Genomic DNA, 23937 nt, shown 5'->3' on the forward strand with positions numbered 1-23937 from the left:
ATATATTATCATATTTTATAAGTATTCAGTTATATGGCAGCTATAGGATATAGTCGGCCGATTCCGGTCGTTCCGACTTATATACTGCGTGCAAAGGAAAGAAGGGTGTGTGCAAAGTTTAAAACTGAGAGACTAGTTTTCGTAGAAACAGACATGCTCATATTAACTTAGGAGGTGATACTGATCAAGAATATATATACTTTATAGGGTTGGAGATGTCTGCTTGACTGCGTTATGATACCATTTTTTGTAAGTTGTACCGAAAAAAATGGCGTCAAAGTCCGAAAAACACGACAAAAATTCTAAAATGTCATATTCTTGTATAAAAGTTGTTCTTTCTTTTCTTTTGTATTCTTTTTGTATAAATTTATTGAAGGTTTATTTATTGATTTTTTTCAAAAGTTCCAAATCACTGTCGCACTGTGTAATCCGTTCCAACTTCTCCGAATCCAGTGGCATATTCCTCATACGTGCGATTAAATTCCTTTAAACGGATCGGTCTCGGGAATTTGGAATTCTAGCAAGACCTTGGTGTCATTTTGGCTTTTTGGACAATTATCTGGAAGAGATAAGAAATTCAATGTTTTATTTTGCCAAATGGTTTTTCCTGTCAACTAACCGATTGCTGGTGCACCGACCTTAGTTGTATTTTGTAGGTCACTTATTTGATCTAGTATTCCTATTATTGATCTCGGAGATCCTATTATTGACATTATTGACGAAGTATTTTAACAACGGCTTGAGATCAGTCTTTAATAGGATAAAAACAGCAGCACAGTCGTCCCTCTTTTAGGTAAAACGACTGTGGAATATGAATTCAAATTAATTTTCGAAATACTCGAGACGGGTATTACTTCTTCCGATCCCAGGGCGCTGGAAGTAAAAAGAGAAATCATATGGATGAGGACCACTGGACGCATAATTTTCCATATGTATGTTTGTGTATAGCCGCAGAATTGAAACTTTTCCGTGTGCGTCTGATCTGAATGAGGCATTTATCAAACTAAACAAAAGCTCTAATTAAATAATTTTTAAAACATTTGCCAATTGTCATCAGTTTGGGAGAAATTTGCATAAATGTGAAATATTTTTATTTCACTAAATTAGGGCTGGTGGGAAAATTGAAGTCTCTAGAAAAATTATTTTTGTCTAATAAAGTTTTAATTAAATACGCCTTAATTATTCAAATCCTCTTTTTTTAGAATACATTCGTACTGAAGAAAAACGTCTTCTTTCTTCTTCTATTTTGTTTCCACCAATCCTGATATTGGAGATGTTAGTTACATAAAAATTACCAACATATTCTAAAATTTTTTAAAATACCTTAAGATTATGTAAAAAAATAAAAACTTTTAAATTGAAAGATGCATAACTTTATAACCAATAAAGCTTTCTAAGTATATTTGTAAGCATTTCGTTGGGAAGATTTTTTTAATATTTATTACACTAATGTCTATATACTATACTTTTTAGTAAATAATATTTACATTAGAAACAAATTTTGAAAAGGTAAAATATTTTTCAAAGAATGCAAATTGTTTTTTTTTTTTAGACCTGGTAATTCTTCTACCTTGGATTTATTATTTTAAGTTTAATTATTTTTATTTTATATACATATATAAATATTTTTATCAAAGTTATACATTTTTCTTTAAATTAAGGAAGAGAAAGGGACTAAAAAGTAGCTAGTAGCGAGTAATAAACAACGATTAGCAAGTAAAAAATAGTAATGGGTAGCATAAAGTATGTATTGTTGTTTGCTTACTAATTATTCCACTTCAGATTTTTATACCCGGTACTCCTGGCAAATTGTGCCACATCCCCTCCAGCCCCCACAAATCGCGAAATTCTGTAGCGCAAGTATTGGAAAGTTTTATGAACAATTTTTGATGCCCAGAATTTTTTATTTCTATAGTTTATATATATGTGAAAAACCAATGTCATCACAATCGGTTTTTAGGACTAATTTTTAGAGGAGCTCCTCTACTGAATTGGTAGTAGGTTTGTTGTTGTTCTTTTTCCGAAGCGCAAAAGTATGCTATGAAATTTGTTACTGAGAATCCATACCATTAAAGTTTAAACATTAAAGGTTAGTTAAATGTGGACGGAAGATATGACTACAGGGTATAATAAAGTCGGGAAACTCTACTATAGCCGACCTTTCTTGTTTATCTTTTAAGTTTCATATATTTTAACTATTCAAAATTAATTTTCTTGTGTGATTATAAATCGGACCACCGAACTAGTTAGATCTGTATTTATGGTTTTATAATTTGAACTCACCGAATCTTTAATAACGTAAATATATTTCCTGGGCTTGCGTTGGTAGCAAAAATGTGACTGGCTTAAGTTGCGTGGCTGACAATAAGAAAAGCTTAGAAAGACTTAAAGATTAACAAAAGATAAAGTGGCGTGATTATGAATACAGTTACGTTACAATGGAAAGCTCAAAGATCATGCGCAAGATCAAGAAAATATGAGCTTCAATAAAAGGGTGTCTCGTTCCAAAACATTGTGAAATAGAGATACTTTTGAAAAAATAGAGACGATGAAAGCCTAGAAGAAATGGAAATAGTGAGAATATATTTGTAAGAAATAGCGAGACAAAAATTGTTAACAATACTTAGTGCGGTTTAACAACATTTAGTACGGTTTTCTGGTTGAATTGATGACACCGGAATCATCGACAACATTTATCATGATTAGCATATGTTGCCTCGCGCACATTTCCTATTTCACAAAAGCATAAATAACTTATACAAATTTAACTCAAATGCACTACTGCAGATTTCCAAAAAAGCCTCGCGTATGTTGCCAATTAAAATGGCTACCGCCCGCTAGGTCTAGGATCTGCGGTTCTAGGCTCTGCTACCCTTGCATATAATGTTGCCAATTAAAACGTCTACCGCCCGCCAGGTGTCGCTAGTACACCTAAATCTGAAAACTGAGAGACAATGGGCCATGGGCTTCCAGGGCGACTCCATGCATATCTTTATAAAAAATAAAGATATCTAAACATTTTTTATTTCTAAATAAAACAAAAAATCGAAAAGAATATTACGCAGAAAATAGCCCTTGAGATTCCGCATCTTTTGATATATCGCTTATATCTGGGATAGCGAACGGTCTTTCTTGGAAGGTCAGCTGTGAATAACTCCAACTAGGCTGAGAATCTGTCCTTAATCACCGGTTGGCCCGCCAACTCTTACCCAAAAGTTCAAAGAAAATAGCATCCAAACTATTAAGAATGGATCAGCACGGTCATCACAATGAGAGTCATAACGGGGCACTGGCTAGTGGGAACACATTTTTTTTTAACGTTTTGAATGTTGAAATTTTATTCTTAAGATTAGCGCACTGCTACCAAATTGACAGCTTAATCTAATCGCTTTTTACAAATTTTTAACAATACTCAGTCTAAGCGTTACTTAGGTCAAGAAGTGGTTAAATGGTTTTTTTATTTTAACTTATTTTTATTTATGTTTATGTCGAGGGTGACGAAATGGCTACGTCAAGATCCGGTTTGATAGGTCTTGAGGGTGGTGTCTTTTTAGTCTTCTCTTGACTCGATTACTTGGATCAGCGCTCCTGATAGCATCGGTACCAAGTTTTTTAGCTAGGCTGTTGGGGTGCTTATTTAGTCGTTCCATGTATTTCCGAGCAAGTTCCTGCAGCTTGACTCCGATTTTAGGCACGTTGAGATCTCGTTCGATGTCTCTGGTTCGCATAAACCACGGAGCTCCAGAGATCCTTCGAAGAGTTTTCGCTTGCAAAACCCGAATTTTGTTCAGGTTGGTTTTTGCAGCGATACCATAAACCTGGAGTCCGTAGAAAAGACTTGGCGCTAGTATAGACTTGTAAATCTGCACCTTACATCCAAGTGCGTGCCTATTGCGTGGTGTGAGGAGCCAGGACATCCGGGACACTTTAGTCCTGAAAGAGTGTTGGATACAGGTAATGTGCCTGCCAAAAGTGAGTTTTTTGTCCAAGGTGACACCGAGGTACTTGTATGCAGGAAGGGCTCTGATTGGACTATTGTTGAGGTTGACTCCTGGGCAGGTACTGCGTCTGCGTTTACACGAATGTTCCAGTTCGTGGCCCATTGGTGAAATGCGTCCAGAGTGGGAACACATGCTAGGTGAGCTATTTTCTATGCTCACCTAACCATAAATTTAAGGGTCAAGGAGTCGAAATTGGGTATAAGGGAATCCAACCAAGAGGCATCCTCCAGAAACATCGGAGATTAGACTGATGATAGCGCAAGTCTCTGATTCCGTCAGTGAGATCCGGGTCGAGCTAAAATCATGAGACCTTGTAGGACGAGGATGTATATAAACATGTTGTTACCTTTGGTGAGGTGGGTTGAGAACCCCGTGCCTCAGGCCGAGACTTACCGACCACGGGACATAACAAGTTTATATCATGGCGACTTCTTTTTTTGCAGACGCTCCTCCTCGTCCTCCAGCTCCTGGTATCCTGATCCGTCAGCTGGACGTTAACGGAATGCGTCTCTACATCCGATTCGTACCTCAGGGCCTTTCGAGGACAACTAAATTTCGATGTCATGTCATAATAATAATGGTTCTCAAGCACAACAATAAATAAGTCTAAATACTGTAGAGTTGCAAAGAGTTCGTACATTTTGACACGTTTCCTCTAAGAAGAATTACATCCCGAATCGAAGGCTGCGACAGACGAACTGGTCATCACAGTAAATTGCAAGAAGGATAATAAAATTCACCTCAATCAAAAAAGCCCCGAAAAAAAGGAGAGTAAAAAAGGGTTCACATCTCTCAAACCATAAATAATTTATCCTCCTCGTTGAGCATCTACAGAAGCTCTACGGCGTATATTGGGATGACCTACTTAGAGAACCAAAAAGCAAAAAAAATACGATAGCGCCAGATGCGATTACGAGCGGCTCCAGGACATTAACAAAAGAAAGCGGAGAGTTCCTTCACATCTTCTTTAACGATATGGGACGATGCATCATCGAAGACAGAGAGTGGTTCTGTCGAAAAAAAGTAGAGGGGCAGGAGATCCGGAACACCATCGGATCGGAAAAAATCAGGAGATCCCAAAGCACATACCCTTCATTGTGGATTGGGTGGGCTATTAGATACAGGAGCGTCTCTTAGCTTTTTAAAAGCGGAAAAGAGTGGAATCCTTTCAAGAGTGGAAACCATGCCGATCACGAGTCTTGGTCCTTGGACGTACCTCAATTACTTGGGTGTGTTTTTTGTGTGTAGATTATTCCCATGGAGGCATGGAAAAGACCCTCAGAGGTTTTATTGGAATGATGAGCCAAGTGATTCGTTTGCAAAATATGTGAGCTCTGCAAGAAAACCATAGCTACTCAGTGGCACCAACCCGGAATATGAGAGGAAACAGTCACGATGAGCCCTTCCAAAAAATATTCAGTAGCTCGCTGCTCATTTCAACCAGCTACTTGAAAAAAATGTGAATCGGTAAACTATGTATTTGAGGTATTAAAAAAAAGCAAATGAAAATTTTTAGTTTTACTAAAAATAAGTTAATTTTAAATTAATCAAAGAACAAAACTGCTGAAAACACCATTGCAGCTTATTTCATCGAGCCAATTTTCGGCTATTTCAGCTGCCAACTATTTGTATCCCATTTGACCAAGTTTGTTCGTGGATCTTGGAAAAATTAAAGTTCTTAGAGAATGGGACCACGGGCTTCTATAGAGAAGAGGAAAGATGTTTTCCGACTTACAAAAACGGACTTTCTCGCCGGAAAATTGGGAATTGGTTTCCCTTGATTCTACAGTGTAGAGCATTATTTAATGTTTTGAAAGGCATGAAAAGCACTGAAACTTTTAATGAAAAGGATGAGCCTTATATTGTCCGAAAAATCCCGGAAAACTTTAAACTTTCGGCACTTAAAGTTGCTTCCCAAGTAGAGACAGAGTTGGGCAAGTCTTGTCACCATGACTCCATCCGATGAGTTCTGCACAACCAAGGGTATAATTGTCGAATTGCACCAAAACAAGAAAGGAAAGCTAACTTCGGGCGGAGCCGAAGTTTATATACCCTTGCAGCTAAAACCGGATATATATCGCAAACATCGGATATAGTTGGCCGATCCTTATGAAATTTGGTAGGATGGATCAAAATATAATCTGTACCAAGTTCCAGCTTTCTATCTTCAAAAACACAAAAGTTGGGTCATTTCCGATCGTTGAGTTATATGGCAGCTATAGGATATAGTCGGCCGATCCTTATGAAATTTGGCATGTCGTATTATTTTGCCAAAAATAGCTCTCATGTCAAATTTGAACTCTCTAACTCTAAAAACACCAAAGTTATACCATTTCCGATCAATCAGTTATATGGCAGCTATAGGATATAGTCGGCCGATCCGGGCCGTTCCGACTTATATACTGCGTGCAAAGGAAAGAAGGGTGTGTGCAAAGTTTCAAGACGATAGCTTTAAAACTGAGAGACTAGTTTGCGTAGAAACAGACAGACGGACAGACGGACAGACGGACATGCTCATATCAACTCAGGAGGTGATCCTGATCAAGAATATATATACTTTATAGGGTCGGAGATGTCTCCTTCACTGCGTTGCACACTTTTGGACAAAATTATAATACCCTCTGCAAGGGTATAAAAATAAGCATTCCCAAAACGCATTCACAACTTTGGAATAAGAAAATAATAAAGCTACTTTGCTTTATTAATGGGGATGCGAGGTAGCCATTACATTTACAATAAAATGAGATTGAAAATCCGTTTTTATTGACGAAAATATTGTTTGACCAACTCTAATAAATTCAGTAAAATTAAAATTTAATAAAATAGTTCAATTTGATCCATTTCTTTTCTTAGTTGTACCGCGAAAACTTTGGGGTAATGGAACCTACATATGTATGTATGTTTGTTCATAACTTTGGTTTAGGGGAGCCTTAGGGTTATGGAACAGTTGAAATTAGATTGGGAGATTGTTTGTTGTCGGGCTGTTATATTATTATTTAATGGGAAAAAATCTTTAAAAATAAAAATAAATGTATATATGTAATATGTTGCAAAGTAAAAATGAAAATCTGCAGTTAAATTGAAATAATTCTGGTTGAAATAAGCTGGTACCCACTGCAGGTACATACATACATACATATGTTTTTGCCTTCTCATGTCGAAAGTAGAAAACAATTATGTACATACGTATGTACGGATCAGAGACACTGGAAAGTAAACCAGGCGGGATCTAGATGCTCTCGAACCACCCGAACCAGCAAAACAGATCAAAACTGGAAGAGTATCAAACGGGGAAAGGAGAACGTGTTGAATGCTTAAAATACTGACCCCTCTCCTCTCCTCTCCTCTCCACCAGAGGGCAAGCTTCAGAAATGCCAGTGTGTAGCAGCGACCGCCATTTTTGGTCAATTATCGGCAGTGTTGGGAAGGCGAATTTGGGCGGTGGAGAGATTTCCACTATTTTTAGCAAAGTGCAATAAATTGAATTGAAAGTGCAATTGAAAATTTCAAGATTGAAATTAATTGAAATTTCAAGATAACACTAGTTTTTAAGAGGCCAATAAACGAACGATATGTCTGTCATCGACTTCTCGTCGATTCCTCGATTCGTCGATACCTTGTAGTGTTTGCCATAGTGTTCGCATCGCCCTTTTTCAACACTGTAGAGCTTTCAACACTGGGACGCCAACACGCCACGGACATCGGCACATGTGACACTTCATTTGGAAAAATATAAAAATAAAGAAAACTATATTTTGCAGCATAATGGAGCCAAGCCACATCCATAAAGTATTTGTCGATGTGGATCAGCTGTTATCCACACTTCTAGAGGAAAACGTACAGAAATTAAGTCCCAGTGCAATGGGATTCTTCAGCGTTGATAGAGATCATGATTTTTACAACGACGCGAGCCAGTTGGGGCTCATCAAGATGCCGGAGGCGCAAAAATACCCCCTCGACATGAACAAGGAGATGCATCCCAAATATTCCAAGAAGTATAAGCACATCTACGAAGACTACTTGGACCCCCTGCTCCAATACATGATTGCCAACCCGACGCGCTTTTTCGCCGCCAAAGAGGACGGCCAAGGAGTCCTAGAAACGATTAAGATGGTCACCCAAGGAGAACTACTCCAGGAGTTGATGTGTACGCCATACAACCACACTGAAAACTGGCGTATCGTGGCCACTCGATACAAGAACACATCCTATATGTGTCTCGACGTTCCGGACGGGGCTGACAATGCCAAGCAGCGGCGGCTCAACAATCACGAGGGAGTACTGAAGCGCATCATCCATAACGGAGGGGAGGAGCCTTTACTGAAGTTTTGGGAAAACTACTCCCAATACAAAAACGTGTTTTTGGGCAAACTGGACGAGGACGTGTCAATCTTGTATGACGCCCCCATGGGCGGAGCTCGTATCACAGACAAGTTGTAAGTTTCAGTCAGTGCCAGTCACTTGCCAATAAGTGTTGGCCGATTTTCACATTTAGTTTCATATCGGAACATAACCGAAATTTAAGAAAAAAATAATCATAATAATATGAATAAAAATCAAATAATAAGAAGTTTAATGTTCTCGAGCTTAATTACTTTACTTTAAAATAATTGTATTGCAATTAATCCCCCCATCGTTTCGTTTCAGCGCCGACTCGCCTCTCGAGTTGTCGAACCTGCGGTTCATGGACTTCAGGCTGGGATGCTGTGTGTTCGACAGCAGTATCCACACCGTCAAGAACAGCTCGCGCTGCTACGAACCCATGGAGGCCCTCGGATGGTGGTCGGAGTGCTACCTCAAGCAAGTCAACCACATCTATGTCGGCTGTTGCAATCCACTAGGGTGCGTGAACTGCCTAAGAACTGCGACGCCCAGTCGTCTCATCCATCAGAACGTAAGAGAGATTGCTTTAGTTATTACACCAACCTGACCTTAAGTTTACAGTCAAAAGCCTGGTCACCGTCCTATTGTCACATGTTTCTGGCAAACACACTGCGCGAAATGATGAAGGAGATGGAGGGAACGGATGACTCGTGCGTCACCATGGAGTTTAACTATGTCGCCGAGGAGCGCAAGATATATGTCAGCAAGGAAGCCAACCGCGTTCCTCTTTTATCCCACCAGTATGTCCAGATGATGGAGACCGACGAGTGAGTGAGACCGATGAGTGACCCACGCCATAGAGATTTCTGTGATTATTAAGACCACCTTCTTGGCTGAGCCAAATGCCGACCATTTGATTATTTGATTATTTTGATTATTTTGACCATTCGATTATTTTTTTATATTATTCAGATAAATGATTAGATATTAAAGATATATATTTTTTTGGTTGATTATTTACGTCCCAATTAAACCTACTGCCTTTTCATCAAATACTTGCATTTAAAATTTAACCTTTTTTTCCATTTTCATTTCAAGTTTCAATTTATTTCGAATCATCTTTATAGTATGTGCCAGTATTTTATTTAATTATTAATAAAGAGCTAACAGATAATTAAAATTATGAGCAATCGCGACTTGGGCCTTCAGCTCGAGTTGTACGTAATATTATTTTTAGGATTTCATACAGGTATTTATTTATATAGTTTAGCTTAGATAGAATAGTCTTACAAGCGATGGTATAAATTTGTGTTTGGTGGTGTGGGGTTGCAAGTGTTTCCAGTGGGCTGGAGTTTTTAAATATTTGTTGCCTTTGGATGTTAAGAGCGTTGCAAGTAGAAAGTATGTAGGTGTGTTATTGTTACAATGTCGTTTCAGAATGAGCAATAATTGTTTTGGTTTGGATCGATGTAATGTGTGGGTTAATTTGGTGTGTCCAAGTCTAAGTCTTGTTTTATTTTTATTTGGTCTGCACGTCGGAGGGATAAGTGATTGTTTTTTGGTGACGTGGTAGCTGTTGGAGATTATTAATGTCCAGGCTGATATCTTCGTTATGTATGATAGTGTTTTTTCTTGGTGTGTGTTTATTATATATTTTTGTATGTCTTTTGTGCTAAGATTTTCGATAGTTACAAGGGGTTGTGTAATTGCGTTTTTTTTTAGGGTGTCCGACAGTATGTTACCTGGAATATCTACGTGGCCGGGTATCGAAAGTAGTTTGAATTTATTAGGGAATTTTTGGAGCCGGTTCCGGGCGTGTGATGTGTAATATGATGTGTAAAAATAAAAGAGAGGGCTCTTTTATTTTTGTAAAGTTCGATTCCCTCTACTATTGCAAGTAGCTCGTCGGAGAACACAGGAGTAGTATGGTAGGAGGCCTATTTTATGCATTCTGTTTCGTTTGCAAGACTGGTAATTATGTTTGTGTAAGATCCATCTGTGTAAAAGTAGCTGAATTTGTAATTGTCTTTAGTCTTAATTTCTGTGAATAGTGTCCAAAAAGTTTGTTGTGTTGAGTTTTTTTTTGTTGTAGGTACTTAACGGGACTATTTTTATACCCTTGCAGAGGGTATTATAATTTTTTCCAAAAGTGTGCAACGCAGTGAAGGAGACATCTCCGACCCTATAAAGTATATATATTCTTGATCAGGATCACCTTCTGAGTTGATATGAGCATGTCCGTCTGTCTGTCCGTCTGTCTGTTCGTTTCTACGCGAACTAGTCTCTCAGTTTTGAAGCTATCGTCTTGAAACTTTGCACACGCCCTTCTTTCCTTTGCACGCAGTATATAAGTCGGAACGGCCCGACTATATATATATATAAGTGGCCGACTATATCCTATAGCTGCCATATAAGTGATTGATCGGAAAAAGTATTACTTTGGTGTTTTTAGAGTTAGAGAGTTCAAAGAGCTATTTTTGGAAAAATATTGCGACATGCCAATTTTCATAAGGATCGGCCGACTATATCTTATAGCTGCCATATAACTGAACGATCGGAAATGATCCAACTTTCGTGTTTTTGAAGATAGAAGTTTGGGACATTTTTAGGTTTTGTATTATAATAAATTGGGTTATATTATCATATTCTTATAAGGATCGGCCAACTATATCCGATGTTTGCGATATATATCCGGTTTTAACTGCAAGGGTATATAAACTTCGGCTCCGCCCGAAGTTAGCTTTCCTTTCTTGTTAATATTTTTATTGTTAGGAGGCGTGCTACGTATAAAATGTTGAAAATGTCGTTCAATTATATGGGAGCTCTCTAGGAGCTCTAGACGGCCGATCACGGCCTGCGTGAAAAGTTTCAAGTCGAATGCTTGTAAACTGAGAGACTAGTTCGTATAGAAACAGACAGACGGACACAGACTGCAAGGGTATAAAAAGGCTTAAGGCTTACATAAATCTTCTATTAAATAAGAGGTTTAGAATAAAAAACCTCTACGTTCTACGAACTAAAAGTTCATAAGTAATGGTGTTCAAGCATTGGACACGATTTAAAATTATAATTTTAATTAACGATGGAGTTTACCATTATTTCCAAGAGGTCGGAGGGGTCGGAGAAAGGTTAAAACCGATCCTATAACATAGTAGTAGTTTTATAAAGATTTAAGATTTTCACGAAGTTTTCTTGAAATAATATTGTATGAAAAACAAAAACAGTTATTTTTTTGAGAAACTCATGTGAGTTACACCATTATTTATTTAAATCTCCTAATAACAAGTGGATAACAGCGACTTGTTTAGTTTCAAAGATTTAGACCCAATGTTTAGAGCAGAACTCCCAAGTGCTGACCTTTTCCTTGAAACTATAGTTACCCAGCAAGTTCTTAAGAGCCTTGAAGAACTTCGTGAGGGGACTATTTCTTTGCAGACCCAAAAAATCCCCCGGCAGCGGACGGATATCTAAACGAAACTCCTTGTAATCCTCACTAGCCACCAGCGAAAATATACCATTTACAGAGACTGCATAAGCTCCATTGTCACGCCGCAGCTTTCTAAACTGAATTGTCTGTTGAAGTTGATGAGAAAAGAAAGATTGTCCTGTCTCACGTTGAAAGCTCCGTCCTGTCCAGGTATCCAGGTTCGTGCTGATGAGCCAGTGATAACTGCACGGTTCTTTGGATTCCTTTAATTCGATTTGCATGCCGTAAATCTGCGTGAGTACATCCTTGATGGTGTCCACGTAGCAGGTCAGCCAGTAATAGAATATTGTTTTTGTTTTGTCTATGTTTAAGTTTAAAACGCTAGAGCGCAAACACTTGAGATCATTGGCACAGGGTGTGATGACATGACATGATACTATTAGTGGGTTTTTAAGTGCCAAAACCAATTCCGACTTGGTTCCAAATTTCAAGCTTTTTGGTGTCTCGCATAATACTATTTCATTTCCCTGCTGCTTTGCGGGAGTGGATTGAACCGTTTTTGGCTCGGTAACTATTTCATTCGCCAAGCCAAATAGTAAGAAGTCATAGTGCTTCGCAGGATTTTGTAAGAAGTCCTGGTCGCTACAAGCTTGCGCAGCAAGTCTTAAGCACTGTCTGAGGTATGCGAGATTCGATGGAGAAACGCCTTCGGCCACGTTGTGCTGCAGCTCGAAGGGACCCTGTACGCACATGCAGCAATCCAGTTGAAATGGTTCGGGGGCTACGCCAAAAGCCTCCTCCATAAACTTAAGTTGATCTTCATACTCTGGAAATCCGCCCGGTGTACCCAGGGTAGTCTCCTTATCAAGGGCACATCCCAAAAATGGACTTAAAACACGTTTCTCGAAGTCCACCCTACTGAAGAACTCAAAGAATTCCCTTATCAAATCCAACGTTTTCAATTCAGGTGGAATCGGAGGAGCTCGCTTCAAACAGAAGGCATAGTTGACGCCAAACACATTCATCGGTGGACAGAGAGACTGCAACTGCTTGATCGGAGGCAGCAACTTTTGCACTTGAAGGCTAACCAAGATCATACTGAGCAAGCACCAGCTGGTCATGCCACTGAGTTGCAACTTCTTGGCCCAGATTTTGAGGAACAAACACAGCTCGCGCAGTCGTTCATCGCAAGCTGTTAGTTCGCCCACGAATCGAGAGGTATGTGTTCTCTCCGGGCTCATCATGTTTATTTCTAGAATCAATCCCGTCAACTGGTGCTTGCAGAGTATAATGGACACTCCGCCACGGCGAGCTGGGAAGACTTCCGCAAAACACTGAGAGCGACTGAGAAAGTGTGTCACCAAGTTGTAGAACTGCTGGTGCATCATATTTTGTTCATCGCAAAGCTGCAGATACAAGTCGATGTAGCCACCTATATCATAAGTCGTAGGTTAAAATGGTGGGATAGGCTACAGTCAAGACTTACCCTTTAATGATAATCCGGTGACCAGTGAACCAAAGGGAAACACCTTGACCCGGTCCTTCATCTCCCTTTCAATGCAGTTCCGAATATGGCCGTAGGAGCTCTGCAGCTTTCTGAGATCACTAGCATAGAAATCCAGGACAGTGAGTAGGTGATCACCGGTCGCCGACAGCTCGAGCACTTCCTGCAGCTGGCTGCGTTCGGATTGGGCTTGTGCGCCGGTGAAGAGCCTAATGATGGCGTTCAGACGCGGCTTTTGCGGCTTGTTGGCATGATTCAGTAGCTCATGGGCATGACAGTCCTGAATGCTCCGAAAAGGAGCGGCACACACATTGCAGAATACCGCGTTCATATTCCAAGGCAGATTTGCGTCAATGCTTTCGTCGCTCGAAATCAGATAAAATTATTTATATTGAGATAGCCTAGACCAGTGGGCCCAAGCCTAGTTTGGTTTCTTACACAGACAGTACCCGAAACCTTTGGAATTTTCGACGTAGGGTTGACAAATGAGCGCAAGTCGCACTGCAAACAACGAAAAATCAACTGAAATTATTGAATGACAATGAAAAATATTTTCCCGACTTGATGCGTTTTTTTGGTAAACTTTCTTTTGTTGCCGCAACTTATAAAATTTATTTAGGTCCTAAATAATCCTAAATCCTAACTGCAGCGCACTCTACGATTCACTCAGTGCAGCTTTACGAACTTTAACACATTTACGAGCAACTAGTTATATGAAAGCTATAGTTTGTAGTAGACCGTAAAAATAAATTCTATAGAAAACCCCGACTCTCTAACTCTTACTATAGACTAGACTATAGTCTATTTTCCCGACTATATTATATCCGGTACTCTTCTCTTTTACCCACACTTTAATTAAAATTTAATGGTATGGTCTCTCAGAAAAATATTGTTGAAGCATACATTTGTGCTCCGGTTAAAAAACAAACACTGAAGCAATTTAGTACGGAAGCAGAATTAAAAGTCTATAATTCTTCCAAAAATTGTCCGACAGAGCTGAAGTTTTATTTGCAGTCAAGGATAGGCATTGGAATAGTGGACTGCCGGAGCTGCCGCTTTAAGGGGTTGCCGTCGGGGTATAATATGCTCTAAGCGAGTTGCCCGATTTATAGCCCTGTCTTGGCGAGGGTGAATTCCAGACACTAACATGTCTCGGCTCCTGAAAATTAAATGTAAAGTGAATTGCAAAGTGGGATTGTGAGAGGGACTGCGTCGTGGTTCCGTTGCAGGATCCATCCACCTGCTGTGGGGGTGTGCGTAGTTTGCCCGCAGAAACGCAGGTATTTCCTGACAGGTGACATGCCGCAGTAGTTGTGAACGACCCCAACCGATTGGGATGTATGTGTGGGGTTAAAGGGTTCTTTTGGCAGGTTGTTTGTTGTGAGTATGCATTGCAAGTATTCCAAGTCTATAAACCCGTACCTTCAGTACATGGATGCGGTACTACTCCAGGTGAGTAGTAATCCTGTCATCCTAGGTCTTGACACGAACGCTTCCCCCTACTGTGGTTTAGTAAGATCTGGCCATCCAAACTACGCGCAAGGTGAGACACTGGTCAAATGGGTGATCACCCAAGAGGTGCAGGTTGTGAACGAGCCGAGTGGGCGGTACCCATTCGATGATCCGTTGGGGAGGAGTGACATCGATGTTACCCTTGTTAATGAGTCTGCAAAGAGAGTGTGAGTGATCATAATCCGATTAAGATTGGGGTGGCCCATTACGTGGCCCTGGATGCGAGTCTTATGGTTTATGTGTGGCGGAGCGAGTCAGGACCTTCATGGGTATTATGTGAGAGAAGCGGCGACCCAAGTCCCGTTTAGCACCTTCTGAGCTATGAATGTGCAAGATGAGCAAGGTGCATGTGTGACGAGTGGGAATGGGTTACGAGTGCGAATGATAACATGTTTGGGAGGCACGAGGTCGTGTTTAAAAAATTCTGCAAGAGTGTGACAGGAATAGGAACAGGGTTTTGTGTGGCCTACAATGTGGCCTGTCCGAATTTTTTCCAGAGGGGTCGCAGAACTCAAGGGTGAGTGTGCTCCTTAAGTCACCCGATAGGGACCGGAGCAATCCGCGATCTTTTCAAGGCATCAGTCTTGTTCCAGTTCTGGAGCCAAGTTCTAAGTTCCAAGTTCTGGAGCCAGTGCTGGTGGAACGGCTGCAGGGGAGTCTGGAGAGCAAGATGAAGATATGTCAAGCAGTCTGTGAGATCCACCAACTCCAAGTACGTCCTTGGTGTGTTTGTGGATTTCAAGGGGCCTTTTTATTACCTGGGTTGGGCTAGGGTGATTCAGAGGTTGAACGAGTGTGGGTGCCGGGACGTGAAAGAGTTACTTTTTGGGACGTAGTGCATGTGTGATGGGGGTGAATGGGGTTGTGAGTATTGATGTGGCTCGTGATTGTCCACAGGACTCCATCCGTGGTCCATTTATATGGAATCTTAGGATGGATCCCCTGAAGCGACAGCTCGAGCAGGTATGTAAATGTTGTGCGTATGCGGACGACTTGCTCAGCTTGATTAAGGGCCAGACGCGCTGGAGGATTGAGGCAAGCGCCACAGAGAGCTTGCGCCTTGTTGGCCAGTGGGGCAGCAGTATGGCTGTAGGTCTGGCACTGGACAAGAATGCGACAATGTTTCTGAAAGGCATCTTGGTCCAGTCGAGGTCGCGGGGCATTATGGCCTTCGACTGTCAGGCTTGACGGGATCAGCATAAGGTATGTGAATCAGGTGAAGTACCTGGGCATGACCGTTGGGGAACGGTTATCACCATGCCAGTTTGAAGAACGGTTGGTCGGTGCGATTGGGAAATTTCGCGAAGTTTGAAAGAATGAATAGCGCCTCAGCAGGAGAGCTGTCTGCACTATATACAGTGGCTTATTTGTTGCAATGCAAGTGTTGTTTGGAGCAGTTCCCCTTTACCCGGAGATACGGCGTAGAGCCGTAAGCTACAAGCTCAAGAAGGGGCTGCCTAATGAATGGCAGGCTTTGTTGAGTGAGTGAGTCCTATCGGACTGGCAAGTTCGGTGGGATGGAAGTGGGAATGGGCGACACTCGTTTTGTGTCGACCGACCGGACTTTGGTGCTCTCCACTAGCGACATGGTTGATAGGTTGAATGTGTTTGCGAGAGCCGTATTCAGTCGTCGATTTGTGGATGCCGAGGGGTGTTAGGGGGTGAATGGTGTGTGAATCAGGATCGATTGAATAGGTGCTATTTGAGTTTTCGCCCAACGCCTGGGGTGCCCAGTGCCCGCGCTTTATGGTAGCTGAAACTGGGAGTGATTCTTTTAGCTTCACGAACCCCACCGTTTCATAATGCTATTCCAAGCAGCTATGCTATACTTTATCCTGGGTCACCAACCCATGACTGTTCTGGAGTCAAAATTGGAAGTTTCCTTGTTGGCACAGCGCCTGATCGGCTGTGATAATTTCTGGTACCACTGGAGCCAGAGCCCTCGGAACTTGTTCCGTCCTGGCTATGGTTGAGGGCCCTTAAGGAGCTACGTGGTGGTTGTGGTTTAATTCCCAAATGGGGTTAGAGCCTTCGGGTTCGACGTGGAGTTGCGTTATACAACCGGGTGCCGGGATCCCACTGACCGGAAAAAGTATCTTCAACCTAGGATATAAGCCATGCCTAGAACAGTCTGGCCTGAGTGCCGGTATCCGGCGGAACATGGTTCTAAAGGGCCGCTGATTGACGCATTGTTTCATATCCCAAGCCAAATGGGGCCGTGAGATTGAGCCATCATGTCATGCTCACGTTAAACACAACAGGCTTTCATACCCTTGTACTCTACGAGAACCGGGTATTAAAACATTGCAAGTATAAGCTCAAACTACAAAACACAAAATTTTCAATCGTACATTTACATACATGTTAAGTTAATACAATCACCCGGCGGCAAATGTAGTTAATATAAAATCTGATAATATAATAATATAACATATTTGGACATATATGTAGTCGTAAGACCCGACCGCAATGGACTTGGGTAGTAGTAAGGCGAGCTTTAGAGAGAAGAAAATTTCGGTACTTTGTTTTCGTTAGTAGATTTAGCATTACAGATAAAAACATTTTCTGAACAGTTCAGTCGATTTTTGAAGATCACATGCGACGGTCATCACCGCGCAAGCCTCCCAATCCCGCCCCGCCAGCGCGTATGCGCGGTGAATCCTGGGTGTAGTGGGGGCGGGGGCGACAGGCACTCAGAATCCTTGCACTATATATATATACATACGTCTTTTCAACATCTTTTCCTCCTTTTTTTCAGCTGCTTGATGACACTCTCACTCCGTGAGTGCTCCCTCTGACGCGGTAGCATTTTGCTCCTACCTGGGCCACGACGGCCCACCTTCCGGACTGCAGACTGCTGCCGTCCTCTACGTCGTTCCACCTCTCCCGCCACCCTTGCGCACAGCTCCGTTGGCCACCTCTCCTCCGGGACGTCCTTCTTGCCCCGGCCGACACCGATCTCATCAAAACGGGCCTCACCGGCCGCTTCTCCGGGCACGAAATTTGGCAGCCGAGCGCCGGCCTCTTTGGCGCCGGCCATATCCATGGCCCCTTTGCCCAGGGTTCGTCTTCCTCAGGCTCCCTCTTTGGCCGTGGGATTGGGGGCCATTGACACCTTCGTGGCCCGATCGCGCCCGCTCTTCTTCCGGTCTTCCAACTCCCGAGCGTTCTCCTGCCAAACGGTTCTCGCCATTTTGGCCCTTGTGCTGGCCATGTCCACGACCGACTTCATTACGGCCACCCGCCGGCGGTCCTCCTCTATGCCCCGGCGCAGGTCCAGCCCCTCGCTCCTGCGTCGCTCCTGTACCAGGCCCCTCGCTTTCAGGTCGCTCTCTTCGGACGAGACAACTATCGAAGGATTTGACGTGTTAGACATGTTTCTTTGTAAAGACCGTGCACCTCCCACGGCTCCACTTTTATAGCAAATTTAGCTCCCGTTACTGGAAATGTCCCGTTACGGTTCCAGGCTCGTTTTGCCTCCTCTTCGGTTCCTTCCTCGTGTACAAATCTTTATACATAATCTTTTATACGTTATCTCAACGTATTTTGAATAATTTTAATACAAATGTTGATTTTATTTGAGTAACTAATATATTCAATTTCAGAACAACTTATCAACAAAAAGTTGGATTGATCAATCATCATCCTCAATCATCCCGAGGCGCGAATCAACTACGTATTCAAAATTAAAATGTTATTCGGGATAAATATTTTGTCTGGAGACTCCAATGTCGCCACTAGCCCCTGTTTAGTGAATCAAAATTATTTCACATTTACGCAAATTTCTCCCAAACTAATAGACTTTCGGCAAATGTTTTGGCAAAATTGATTTAATTAGACAATACCTTTTGTTGGGTATATCATTTATTCAGATCAAACAGTGATATTTGTGATGTATGTACATATATCCGATCTTAACAGCAAGGGTATTTCAATTTCACTCCGCCCGAAGTTAACCATCCTTTTCTTTCAGAAAAAAAGGGTAAAAGAGTTAGGTTTGTATTTACCTAAAAAACTTAAGGGAATTCCACATTTTTAGATTTGGTTTTTGTAAGGACTTCGTGTAAGTTAATATATATATTATACACATTCCCGAAAAAATCAAACAAACTTTGAGTAGTAGAATTATATGACTAGGAAAATAGAAAACAAAAATAGCTACTTTATGACACACTTAATGGTATATCCCCAGATTCCCCTAGATTTTGACGATTATCAGCCGGTTGCGATTTAAAGTGGACCTACTTTTTTTTCCTTTTTTTTAACAGTTTTTAGGAACTGTATATTCATAAGTGGTTTCGAGAAATGTTAACCGATCTAGCCAAAAAAAAACAGATATTGGTCGAGACCATAAGAAGAAGGTATTTGGCCAAAATCTAATTTATTATATCAAATTTTAAGTAAATACCATATGCCATTTCGCTTTAAATTTGTGATGAGAATGAGAATTAGAATTTGGTCTCCTTGACCAAAATGATAGGATCTGCAAAATCGAACACAACTTACAATTTTTTCAAATTGAATAAGAGCTCCTAAAAATATGTTCGAAACTACGTCCAAGACCAAGGAGAAGACTCTGAAATATAAATGACACATTAGAAGTATCAACTACTTTGGTCAATTAATTGGAATTATTTTCGCATTCGCATTTGAATTTAATGTTCTTGGTTGGGACAGCATTATGTTTCGCCCTCGTCTTCGGCGAGTCAGTGCTGAGGTGAAATTTGGGGTGTAAAGTTGGGGTGTAATTTATCATGGAACAATATATATGGTATTTGCTAACAGTAACTCAATCCAAAACAATAATTAAAGTGGCGCAGTCAACAAGTTGGCAAACAAAATTAAAGTATTCTGAATCACTCGGGGTCTTTCTCCATCATCCGGATATACCACTGAGGCAAGAGCGGGCATCTGCGATTGCCAGCTTCCTTCCTGACATATATCTTGCGCTTCTCGGCGACATAATTGAACTCAAAGGTGACGCACGGGTCGTCCGTCCCTTCCATTTCGTCCATCATTTTGCGCAGCGTGTATTCAAGGAACTTGTGACAAATAGACGGCGACCAGACACTTCGCTGTAAAATTATGGTCAGGTTGGTATCTTCAAAAACACGAAAGTTGGGTCATTTCCGATCGTTCAGTTCAAAAACACGATATAGTCGACCTATATCCTACCTACCTACCTACCTACCTATATCCTACCCTCTGCAAAGGTATAATAAAATACTAGACAGTCACATAGCGCAAGCCTACATATAAAACAAGAAAGGAAAGCTAACTTCGGGCGGAGCCGAAGTTTATATACCCTTGCAGTTAAAACCGGATATATATCGCAAACATCGGATATAGTTGGCCGATCCTTATGGGAATAGGAATATATAATCCAATTTATTACAATACAAAATCTAAAAAAAAGTCCCAAACTTCTATCTTCAAAAATACGAAAGTTGATATTTCTACCAAATACCATTTCCGATCGTTCAGTTATATGGCAGCTATGGGATATAGTCGGCCGATCCTAATGAAATTTGATGGGTTGGATCAACTGACCAAAAATAGAATCTGTATTAAATTCCAGCTTTCTATCTTCAAAAACACGAAAGTTGGGTCATTTCCGATCGTTCAGTTATATGGCAGCTATAGGATATAGTCGGCCGATCCTTATGAAATTTGGCATGACGTTATGTTTTGCCAAAAATAGCTCTCATGTCAAATTTGAACTCTCTAACTCTAAAAACACCAAAGTTATACCATTTCCGATCAATCAGTTATATGGCAGCTATAGGATATAGTCGGCCGATCCGGGCCGTTCCGACTTATATACTGCGTGCAAAGGAAAGAAGGGTGTGTGCAAAGTTTCAAGACGATAGCTTTAAAACTGAGAGACTAGTTCGCGTAGAAACAGACAGACGGACAGACAGACAGACGGACAGACGGACAGACGGACAGACGGACAGACGGACATGCTCATATCAACTCAGGAGGTGATCCTGATCAAGAATATATATACTTTATAGGGTCGGAGATGTCTCCTTCACTGCGTTGCACACTTTTGGACAAAATTATAATACCCTCTGCAAGGGTATAACAAGCCAAAGCCAAGTATATCATCATACCGATCCTCAAGCCAAAAACTTGAAAAATTAAAGACCACGTTCAATGCTGCACTCCGACTGGCCCTTGAAGCCTACCGAACAACCCCCATATCTAACTTAATCAACGAGTCCAATATTCTCTCAATAGAGCTAAAACCATACCAACCACAAAAACTACAAAAATTAAATCCACCCTAGGGGATCCCCAATCTCATAGATACAACGTACAGAATCCATAAGAAGCATTCAACATCCCCAGACACATCGAAAAATATACGAGCATATCAAAGACAGACACAAATCATACAAGTGTATATTCACAGACGGATCAAAAATAAATTCCACAATAACTTACGCAGTCACAACAGAAAACCACATTATAAAATATGGTATGCTCCCTCCATACTCATCAGTACTCTCTGCCGCAATAATAGCCATCCAAGAAGCAATCGATCAAGTCAAAAGTGTGAGGGGTAAATTCATGATTTTCTCTGACTCCCTCTCAGCAATTGACTCCACAGAAAACACTATAAAAAACACAATAACAACTTTTACTCAAACAAAGTCCGATCACATCTAACAAAGCTAGGACCAAAAATAAAAGTATTGTGGATTCCTGACCATGTAGGCATGTATAGGCAACGAGTTAGCCGACCAAACAGCTAAGTCAGCAGCGAAAATCCCTCTCATTTTCACCCCAAACATAAATTTAACAGACATAAACAAACATTTAAGGTCAGAATTCTCGACAAGACAGGAACTAAACATTGAACAATGTAGCCAATGGTATAAATCTATAAAAAAAGACAACACGAACATCGACAAATACATAACTTCTTTTAACCCAAAATCGAGCAGGCTCGACTAAATAAAAATAGTACGCCTCAGACTACTACCCACGAACACTACTTCAAACAGAACCAAACCTCCCCATGCCCCTTTTGCCAAGCAGACAACACCATATCCCCACCATATCACACTAAAATCAGAAAATCGTAACTAAAATGTAATTATGTAAATAAGTAACCCACAAACCTCCGTTCATAGACCTAAGCTATTCATAACCTAAGACTTAAAACATGTATTAAATCTCATTATCAACTAGACTTTAAAGCCAAAGGCCCCGCTGCCAGTGCTATACCCACTAAGTTAGTTTAGTTTTGTAAACTGCTCTACCTTTAATAATAATATTAATAATAACTAAGAAAACCTTCTTTGTCAAAAAAAAAAATGGAAATCATAGCGGTAGAGAAGAAGTACCGAGAACTTTTCAAAATGAACATTCAGAACTTCCACAAGGTGGAAAAAAAAATGGCGAAGGGTGGCGGGCCAGATGTAGCTTCATACAAGTTTTGTAATCAAGATTCGATGCACACCATTGATAAAGAGACATTAGAGTCTCCATCAATCTCTTCAAGTGAGGGTGAAGCTGAGAAGGTTCCAGTCCCCTCCGGGTCTATAGCAATCCCTTCCAGGAAATTAGACACTGACATGGGTCCAGTATTCACGGAATTGGTATCTCCATCAATCTCTTCGAGCAGAGGTGAAGCTGAGAAGATTCCAAACTCCTTCTGGTTTGTACCAATCCCTACCAGAAGAGTCGACATGGATTCAGTATTCACGGATGGGCTCCATTCACCGCCAATGAGGGCCAACTCCCTCATCCCACAAGAGTCAACACAGAGACGATTTCAGCTCTGTCTGGCTTTTCACCAAGCCTCTCCAAAAAGTTCCACTCTGAGATGAGCCCTGGCTCTTTGGAGTCTTCAGCGATTCTACCCACAAAGGGCAACTCTGAGAATGACCTGACTCTGGAGTCTATAACCCGGACTCTGAGGAGGTTCTTGCTCGTTCCGAGGTATCTTCATATCTCCGGAGAAGAAGGGTAAGCTCTGAGATGAATACGGCTATTCTACCCAGGGCACTACCCAGCCATTCGACTTTATTCCACCCCAGAATAGTCAACTCTGAGAAGAATCTGTTAGCCTCGGACTCAAGTGAGTTCTGATACACCCATATAAATAATTTGGTATTCACTTCCTCCTTCCAAATGTTCCACAGCTTCGAAACTGCACTTGCAAATGTGTAATAAGATGTGGACCACAGTCAAGGAGGATATTTTACTCAAGGATCTGGTGGAAAATTCAAAAGAAATCATTGAAGGCCTTTTGCAATCTATAAAGAGCATTGAGAATGACTGCGAAATACTGCACTTGATTAAGTTTGCACGAACTGAACGGAACCCCAGCGAGGGGAAGAATGAGAATGAAGTCCGAAAAGGAAAGAAAAGACCGAGGGTCAGTATTAAACGACCACAGCCCGAACCCTCGAACCCATTGCTCGGACGGCGACCGGACAACTTTCGATTGGGATACTAAATGAGGAAGAGAGCGGGTCCAAACAGGCCAGATTCAAATCAGCGGTGTAGATAATGAGCTAATCCGCCACGAGCTACGTGAACGCTATGAACAGATTGAAGACCCGGGTACTCTTGGAAGCCAATGAAGGGGAGAACATCTTTATGAGATGTATCTATTTCATTTGTTTATTTATTTTCATAGTTGCTTTTTATTTCTTCGAAGGTCCTCAGGTATTGGAAGCCCTTAAGAATTCTTTTTGGAAATTCATTCTTGATAATTTTACTAAAGAGATCTAGTAATCTATTGATTGATTCCTTTATAAGTTTTAAATTTTCATTAAAGTTGGCTATAAATTAAAAAAAAGGTTAATTTTTCACAGAGAGGGTCTGAAGTTTCCTTGAAAAACGCGTATATTTTTCAAACGCGTTTTTCCCAAAATTTCAACTTTCCCAAAACTTTTTTCAACTTTCATGCGACTTAACTCGAAACTTTATTGAATAATGGGTAATAAAATATTTGGGTATTATAGGTATTTAAACTTTTACTACTAAACATTCTTAATGTAAAAAGAATACGAACTAAACTTCATTGAATGCTACCTACCCACCTACAGACCACCTAGCCATGACATCTAAAAAAAATTAGTTTAAAAACTCAAATTTAATTGAATAAAAAATTTTTTAACTAACTATAATATAAAATATATATATATATA

General features: G+C 40.8%; 2 protein-coding genes and 1 long non-coding RNA gene across 3 annotated transcripts; 1 reads left to right on the plus strand and 2 right to left on the minus strand.

Moving 5' to 3' along the window:
• Positions 1 to 352: 352 nt before the first annotated feature.
• On the minus strand, positions 353 to 2342 carry LOC138925526 (uncharacterized). The gene is made up of 3 exons (XR_011441755.1): positions 2284 to 2342; positions 620 to 873; positions 353 to 559 (listed from the first exon to the last, which is right to left on the minus strand). It is a non-coding gene; the product is annotated as an uncharacterized lncRNA (long non-coding RNA).
• A 5315-nt stretch (positions 2343 to 7657) lies between these two features.
• Positions 7658 to 9362, plus strand: LOC108133490 (protein cutoff-like). Its single transcript, XM_017253428.3, has 3 exons — positions 7658 to 8437; positions 8649 to 8895; positions 8946 to 9362. Exons 1-3 carry the CDS (start codon positions 7767 to 7769, stop codon positions 9153 to 9155), a joined length of 1128 nt encoding a protein of 375 aa, XP_017108917.1. The 5' UTR covers positions 7658 to 7766; the 3' UTR covers positions 9156 to 9362.
• A 2211-nt stretch (positions 9363 to 11573) lies between these two features.
• LOC108133487 (uncharacterized) lies at positions 11574 to 13760 on the minus strand. Its single transcript, XM_043213140.2, has 2 exons — positions 13238 to 13760; positions 11574 to 13183 (listed from the first exon to the last, which is right to left on the minus strand). The coding sequence occupies exons 1-2, from the start codon at positions 13584 to 13586 to the stop codon at positions 11643 to 11645; spliced, it is 1890 nt and encodes a 629-aa protein (XP_043069075.1). The 5' UTR covers positions 13587 to 13760; the 3' UTR covers positions 11574 to 11642.
• Between the last annotated feature and the right edge of the window lie 10177 nt (positions 13761 to 23937).

This window comes from Drosophila bipectinata, chromosome XR (assembly GCF_030179905.1).
Source record: "Drosophila bipectinata strain 14024-0381.07 chromosome XR, DbipHiC1v2, whole genome shotgun sequence".
Taxonomy (NCBI): Eukaryota; Metazoa; Arthropoda; class Insecta; order Diptera; family Drosophilidae; genus Drosophila; species Drosophila bipectinata.